Source organism: Ruditapes philippinarum, unplaced genomic scaffold (assembly GCF_026571515.1).
Source record: "Ruditapes philippinarum isolate M1 unplaced genomic scaffold, ASM2657151v2 ctg4774_1_1_1_1, whole genome shotgun sequence".
Taxonomy (NCBI): domain Eukaryota; kingdom Metazoa; phylum Mollusca; class Bivalvia; order Venerida; family Veneridae; genus Ruditapes; species Ruditapes philippinarum.
In genome coordinates this window covers 55,820-64,721 of record NW_026866099.1, presented here as the reverse complement: position 1 = coordinate 64,721, position 8,902 = coordinate 55,820, and the positions used below count along the sequence as shown (strand labels likewise).

Below are 8,902 nucleotides of genomic sequence, written 5' to 3'. Positions count from 1 at the left end.
CGTTTGTTTCACCGCTATTAATGAGTAAATTAACGCACATTTAGGCTTTCTTTATAGGTTGTTTTTCAGTAATACTAACACATTTGCCGAAGTATATAACTTCATATAATACTAGTTTTCGACGTTATTTCCACAATTTTTTTGTGATTTTTTTTTAACAATCCTGAGTTATTGTAACAAGTCTGCATGTATTATTGCTGTATTCCGTGTCAAAGTCAACTTCTGCATATCTCTTACCAAAAATATTACTTTATGTGAGAGTATAGTTTGTTTTGAGTATAATAATTATTATTTTTTTGTCCATTAAAATTGTTCTAATTAATTGCATAAAAATTTGGATTTTATCATCCAGTACTCGCCCGTTCTCCGGAAATATATGGTTTGCGCTCAGCTCACGACCCATGTCCGCGTGTTTAAAGGGATGATGCTAATAAAAAATGAAAGTCTAAGCATACTTTTAGTACGTAAGTGTATTTAAAATCTTTCAAACGCCAATATAATATATTTACAACAAAAAAGAACAAAACAAAAGAAACAAAAAAAAAATAACAATAAAAAAAAGAACAAAAATCAAACAAAAAACAACCTTACGAGATTAAAGACATGTTTTTCTACTAGTATTTATTCATAGAAACGTATCACTTAGTTTCTTTAGTTTCTTTTGAAAATAACCGTATATTTTATATAAAAAATAGCATGATAATCCATTTACCATGGAATTATTTATTTACAATTTTTTACATTTTTAGGACAAGAAAACTTTTTTATTTGTCAACACATGTCAGCCTTTATATTTATTTTTATTTATAATCATTATATTAATGATACATACTACAAAATAATGATCTTACCTTTGCCCTCTATATATCACGATTTGCAACAGAATCTCAACAAGTTCTGTTATCATTTTTTTTGTAACTTAACTGGCCTACCATGAAAAACACGAGATTTAAAAAAAAAACACCTGATTTGTTGACTAATGAATTACAAGAGCGTAGCGGTTGGTATCTTTGAATGGCATTGACATGCTTCCTTAAACGTTCAAGTACATAAATAATAGGTTTCTTTTCAATAATATTGATAAATACTGAGTTAAAAACAAATGCTTGGATTGAAAACAAATGAGCATACAGGTTAGATAGTTACTGCACTCGAAATAGGTCTGCATAGTATTTACAGACCCCAGTGGCCTTTTAAAAACCTCAATCGCTACGCTCTCTCGGTCTCCAAATCGCAACCCGGGTCTATAAATACTATGCAGGCCTATTCCTCATAGTAAAATAATTGATTCAAATAAAAGTATTTCTACTTGATTATTTACTGTATGTCATCATTATTTATATAAATGGTGTGAATAATAATAACATTTAAATGTTCTCTTGCTAGAAGTCATGACCTCGAATAAATTCATAAGATTTTCTGAACTGCTAAGTAATGACCTTTAGACAAACTCACAGCTATTGATTATTTTTGTTAGATATACAGAAAACATAACATGTAAGCATGTACAAAACGGTTACGATGGCCGTTATATCTCTCACCTAAATACAAATACTCTTAAAGTTACATTAAATAAATATGTAAAAATATTTTGCCGTCGGCCTAATAACCAAGCATTCTACTGTTTTATTAACCTTATTAACAGTATTTATGAAACTTCATAGAAATTTCCACCACAAGAAGATGCCGTGTCAAAAGCATACACTAGGGCTGTAGGTCAAAGGTCAGGGTCAAACAAATGGGTCAATGAAAAATGTTTGTCATGAGCAAAATTTCTGCATGCAAAGACGGAATTTAATTTAAGTTAGTACAAATGTTAACAACTGTTAGGCAGGGTGTCAGGCGCAAATTCAGGTCACTGCAGCTAAGGTTAATGTTACATATAGGGGTCAAAGTTCAGGTAAAAATAAAGATGTGTATAGGCACCATTTAGTTATCATTTTTTAGGAAATGTATTACAAATGGTCATTGTCATGAAAACCGTCATGGCACTTGTATTTTAGGTCAATTTATGCACTGTCACTAAAGGTGATTTTGTCTGGAGAATAACAACTACTTGCATGGAAGAAGTTTTTATAATACTTTATAGAAATGTTCAACACCACTAAATGTACGGCTTCATACATGATACAGTTTAAAGGCCAAAAGCTTTTATGACGAGCGTATTTTGTGACAATTTTGTCATTGTTACTAACTGATTCTAAACCAAAGTCGATTTCTTCACCACTTTATACTATTGTCGATATCTTTAGGGTTTTTTTTTAATTCTATAATCGATATGTTCCTTTTTACTTTTAGCTATGTTATCACTTATCTTTATCATACTGGAGTCACTTTTCACTTATTTCTTCTTTACTACATGCTGTATTTTTTATTTTTCGATGTTTTTCACTTGATTCTGGTTTACACTTTTGTAGATATTTTCACTTTTTTATGATTTAAGTTTTTTTATATGTTTACTTGTTTCGTCTAAATACTTCTTTGATATCGAGATTACTCCTGTTGATATTTTTGCATGTGTTTTCTGATTTTATTTTGTGGGTATTTTGACTTATTTTTTTCTACATACAATGGCCGATATTTAAACTTGTTTCTTCTCTATACTACTGTTCATATTTTCATTAATTTCTTCAAAATACTTTAGTCGATATTTTTGCTTGTGTTTTCGTTAATTTCGTCGATATTTTCATTTATTTCGTCTTTGATGCAGTCGATATTGTCAATATTCTAGCTTATTTCCTCCATCAACTTTTGTCGATATGTTAATTCATTTCATCTATTTACTTTTGTCAACTTTTATCCATATTTTCAATTATTTCACTTTTATACTGTTGACCATATTTCAACTTAAGTTTTCTATTCTGTTATCGACATTTCACTTATCACTTCTTTAATATATGCCATGCACTTATCTTGTTCCTACGTTTGCACTTGTTTCTTCTTTTTTGCACTAGATACTCGTTTCTTTTATACCAAATACGATTAGCCAACTATTTTTCTATTATAAATATTGTATTTCTTCCAGAAAAGTATTGCAATTATGCAGGTAATAGTTTCGATAATGGCAAGCTGATAGAAGAGTGGCAAATAAACACGACAATGTATCGAAAATATCAGTGTCGGACAGATTATATCAGTAATATTCCAGACTTGGGGGATATTGAGTTTAAGTGCATTTTCATTCCGATGTTAGGATCATATGAATGGAGAGCCACTACAGCTTCAATAACTGAAGGCGGTTATTTATATCTACGAAATGTGACATGCAAAAGTATGTATTTTATGTATTTCTAATCGTAGTAATAAAACATCAGTAGTCAGAATCATTTTTAACATAGAGTTGTGTTTGTAATACATCTGTTATCCAACACAATAGAAACATTTAATAATAAATAGATACGTATATATATGCGTATGCATATCGTTTCAGTATTTTGACCCGGTCGTTTCTTATTACTATTCAAAGTATTAATTTTAGTGAATGTCTTTCCTCTCTCTCTTCCGTGTGTTTAGATGAGTAATTCTATGTATTAATGTATACACCATTTTATGTTAATATGCTTTTGAGTGGATTACTGATTTATCCGTGAAAATTATATTTGATAATTTCACAGTGAAAATTATCAAAATATGATTTCACACTTTTCAATGACAAAACTACTTTTTTTTAAGATTTCCCCATGTGGTACCTTTATTTTATTTATGCTGACAATTCTGGCATTGCCATGGCTATTTAGGGAAAGTAAAGCTGAAATTGATATATAACTTAAATTTTTCATTCTATATGATCTACATACCTACCGAATACAATTTAGAGATTTAAAATGAAACATTACCATATCGATGTTATTACATATTTGAATACATACATATGCGTGTTACATTGACTTTTCAATATTACTAGCAATGAAAACATGTTCAGACCCACCATTGCCAAAGAACATGACTAGAGAAATAACGACTAGGTACCTAATCCCGGTCACCATCAATAACGATAAGAGAGGCATACACGATTTCTACACTGGTGATACAATAAAGTACGGATGTAAACCCGGGTAAATACTGTCTCAATGTATTTGTTTTGTATTATATCACATGACGAGACTCTTATTTAATGGTTCTCTTATCTAACAATGAGTTTTTCTTTGCTACGATCGTTACCATACAAAGCTTAATATTCACTTAAAGTAGAATATAATCAATCAGTGCAAGGGAGTTCACAAATACAACTCTAAATACGACTTTGTTACGGATATGAGCCAAAGAATGATATAACCAGGAGAATGGGAGATGGGAAATCTTACAGTGAAGGATGAATTGAGGCATAGTAAAAAAATATGACTTTGATATAGAAAAAAGATGTCTAAAATAATGAGCAACAAGCCAAAAAATAGAGGACTAGTTTGTTTCTATCTTTTTGTTAACATTTCAAAACTTCCGTTAAGATACTTAAACGTCTACTAAGGATATTCGCTTGTGACCTCACATTTGTTTTGAATGTCTTTCTGTTCTACATGAAATAAGTGAAAGGATATTTAATTTGTATATTCTAATTGTTAAAAGTCATAATCTTCAAGTATTCAAGCAAATTAATTGACATGATTTTGTTTTTGCTGTAGAACATGATCTACCAAAGCGAAGAAGTATTAAACATGTACAACATTTTTGCAGTTATATACTATCGAATGAATTGGATACATTATTCCTTTCTGATGTTAACTACTTTGACTATGACGAATCAACAACAACAACAACAACGACAACTGCAGCACCTGTCACAGTGTTAAAGCAAATCACTTGCAATGGGAATGGATTTTGGAACGGCTTTCCCGATTCTGAATTGTTCTTCGGTGAATGTCAAGGTAAATGTTGACCTATTGTTAAAACAACCCATTGCCTGTAATAGCCTGTTCGAGGGGGTAGGGGGTTATTTGTAGAAAAAATGATACAAATCGTAATTGTTTAATTTTTGTTTATTTTGATCCACGCGTGCTTCGCCTCGCCGATTTAATCATAACACATTTTAGATGCCCGTACTGTGTTACCCCGGGGGCATCCACATCATACATGTATGTATATATACAAGACAGTAATAAGATTAATATTTTTATTATTTATTGAATTTAGAAAGATATAGAACGAAAAGAGAAGATAATACCTGAAAATAAAAATCATGTATGAGTTGACGATGTTTTCTTTTGTATTAGTGGATGATTTAGTTATGATGTAGTTATGCAACTTAATATAATTATACAATAAGATAATTTACATCTGCCCATCTATTATTTTTTTATAATGTCACATTTGTATTTTAATAAACATTCCAAACTAATTCAAATCTATTTTTAAAACCAGTACAAGAATAAGTGTTCCTTCTTGACATTCACAAAAAAGTGCACATTCCGAAATAAGCTTCTTTTATTTTTTCAAACAAAAGAGACTTTATTTCCAATATTGTCCAGTATGATCTCCATGTTTCTTGACATGTTGGCACCTCTGTAGTTTTTACCATTTTTTCATAAACCTGTTCAGGAGTGTTACAGACAACTTTGATTGGTGTGATTTAACAACTTATAATAGGATATTCAACATACAGTAAGTCATGTTGAATCAGATATTAAGGTTCTGTGTGTTTTTGTTATTGCCAGTTTCAAACTATGACAATGCATAAAAATAATTGGCTTACATGTAATTTGTTCTAAGTAACGGATCTTGATTGGAAATGTCTTTTACAAATCTAAAACTATGATCAGATAAAGTTTTAAAGAAAAAGAAAAGCATCAGTTCCTTTTATCAATTTATGGTCATTTAATAGTCGCATATGCAGCACATGTTTAATATCATCTATGTAAAGCTTATTAATCAGTACAATATAGACTTTCAATACACCAGTGCAGAAACTCTTTAATCGTATTTATAATCATATCACAAACCATAAATTCAATCATATTAGACACTTTCTTTCAATGTCATTGTTATAACTGATTTCATAAGTTTGCCTTGTCTCCCCATGTAAATTCATGAAATAAATCATTGTCTTTAAAAAAAAAGCTGCACTAGGAGTTGGCAAACTTATAATGTGTAAATAAAATAAGTAAAGTAGACTAAACAACAGTGCTTTAACCTATTGGTGTTAACGTTCATTTTCCAATTTTGAAGATGTTTTAATAGTGATGTTTCATCTGCAATTTTGTAATTATATATTCCTCACCATCGATAAGTATACCTCTTACATTTTTTTTTTATTTTAATAGTCAGTATTTCTAGTGTTACAGACAACTTTGATTGGTGTGATTTAACAACTTATAATAGGATATTGAACATACAGTAAGTCATGTTTGAATCAGATATTAAGGTTCTGTGTGTTTTTTGTTATTGCCAGTTTCAAACTATGACAATGCATAAAAATAATTGGCTTACATGTAATTTGTTCTACGTAACGTATCTTGATTGGAAATGTCATTTACAAATCTAAACCCATGATCATATATAAGTTTTAAAGAAAAAAGAAAAGCATCAGTTCCTTTTATCAATTTATGGTCATTTAATAGTCGCATATGCAGCACATGTTTAATATCATCTATGTAAAGCTTATTAATCAGTACAAAATAGACTTTCAATACACCAGTGCAGAAACTCTTTAATCGTATTAATAATCATATCACAATACCATAAATTCAATCATATTAGACACTTTCTTTCAATGTCATTGTTATAACTGATTTCATAAGTTTGCCTTGTCTCCCCATGTAAATTCATGAAATAAACCATTGTCTTTAAAAAAAAGCTGCACTAGGAGTTGGCAAACTTATAATGTGTAAATAAAATAAGTAAAGTAGACTAAATAACAGTGCTTTACCTATTGGTGATAACGTTTATTTTCCAATACATTTTTTTTTCATTTTGAAGATTTTTTAATAGTGATGTTTCATCTGCAATTTTGTAATTATATATTCTTCACCATCGATAAGTATACCTCTTACATTTTTTTTTTATTTTAATAGTCAATATTTCTGAGCATAAGATGTTAATAGATCACCTTGCTTACAGCCTCATCTAATTCTAATTTTGAGGAATGTAGATAAAATACAATTTAGTATAGCTGTAGTATAGTATATTTTCTAATTTCTTTCGGTCGTTTTTGTTTGGAAGACATGTAATTGTTCATAGTTTTTGACTTCTTGAAAAAGTATCTTCATTATTAGCATAATTCTGTCAAATTGTCAAATTCTGCTCCAAAACGTTTTGAAACATTTTTTTGTTAACCCATCACAACCTGGACTTTAATCATTTTTCATATTTATTAATTTTAAAGAAACTTCATAATATGAGAGTAAACTTTTAAGCTTTGACATTCATCATTACTTAACTTAGCAACAATTTCTCACATCTCTATAATCAATCTTTGACTCTACAGTCAAATTAACCTCATAATGCACATTTTCATATTAACAACAAGTTTTTTTTTCTAATATATCCTTTTGGTAATAAATTAATGTTCCATCGCCCATGTCTATTAAAGGTATCACTTTTTCTGAGCAATGTGATTTCTCTAAACTTCTATTCATTTTGATCTTGACCTAATCATAGCTTCTCTTAAATTGTAACATTGAATTGCAAAGGGCATTCTGATATAAAATGTACGATAACTTATATTTTGTAAGCGTAACTGAGCAAAAGTGCTAAGAGGTAAGCTTATGTGATTATTTTTCCGTCGTCTGACGTACATCGACAGTCGTTATCAACAATTTTTTTCTATCAAATTAACATATCATGTTAAACCACACGATTGATTTTTCAACTTCACAGGAATTGTATTACCGTCTTTTAAAATTGTATAAAATTATGAAGGACTAATAACTAAAATAGAACTAAGCATTAAGTTGAAATATTTATATTTATCTATGATTATATAGACCTTTTGCATATAGAATTACTTTACAGCATTTCTCTCGAGTCAATGTATGTCCACCCTGGGAGTCAGTTAGCCTATAGAGTCTATTACAGGAAAATATATTTAAACTTTCTTATGCCGAAAGCATTTGTATATAACATGAAGTGTGCTTAGTAAATCTCTTCTTAAAACATATAAATAAAGCCCATTTGACGACATGGCTCTACTCTACAACCCCCCCCCCCCCCCAAAAAAAAAAAACAAAACGATTTCTGCATTAAAGAATCACGATCTTTACAAGCAGTAGACCTGGAATGATTGATTTAAATTTATCGTTGCCCTCTTGCTATAAAGAAACAATTTTATAATAACAACATATTTCTATATAATGCTGTTAAAGGAATGATAAACTTTTTGTATTTAAGTTTACACAAAAGCAGGTTGTAATGTCTAAATGACGGCAGGACTTATGGATTACATACATCAGAAATCATTGACAAAAACATCAGGTGTTGTTACATTAAAGCAAAATTTTAATATTTTGTGTTTCAGCAATAGAATGTGATGCAACTCCTTTTGCTGAAATAAGTAATGGTAATATTACCAACTTTAAAGCAACTTACGAATTTCTTGAAGAGATGACATTAGAATGCGATGACGGATATCGGCATATCGGCGGCGTTAATTCTGCTATTTGCTCGACACCATCAAGCTTCAGCGAATTATTTTATTTGAGTAATTTTGGCTGCGAACGTGAGTGTTATTCGGAACTGTTTGCATTTGTTTTATCTTACTTCTTATTTGTATTTTTTTCTTTTTAATTTTCAAAAAAGGAACGGATGACATTTACACTATTTGGTTACGATAAAGTCTTCTATATGAATGTATTTTTTTATTATTAGTTTAGAACTTTTTATTGGCTTGATTTTAAATGGTACTTACAAATTAATTAAGAAAACAGAAATTATTTGAAAACGTAAGGTGAACATTCATGGATGTCTCATTATT

The 8,902-nt window shown here is 29.7% G+C and overlaps 1 protein-coding gene across 1 annotated transcript in view; it reads left to right on the top strand.

Annotated features, from left to right (window-relative positions):
• The first annotated feature begins 3,029 nt into the window (after window positions 1–3,029).
• LOC132731317 (complement C2-like) overlaps window positions 3,030–8,902 on the top strand; it is a 41,198-nt gene continuing 35,325 nt past the window's right edge. Inside the window, exons 1-4 of the mRNA XM_060717485.1 lie at window positions 3,030–3,271; window positions 3,905–4,055; window positions 4,672–4,862; window positions 8,447–8,647. Coding sequence (XP_060573468.1) covers window positions 3,100–3,271; window positions 3,905–4,055; window positions 4,672–4,862; window positions 8,447–8,647 — 715 coding nt within the window. The 5' untranslated portion in view covers window positions 3,030–3,099. The remainder of the gene's footprint in view (window positions 3,272–3,904; window positions 4,056–4,671; window positions 4,863–8,446; window positions 8,648–8,902) is intronic.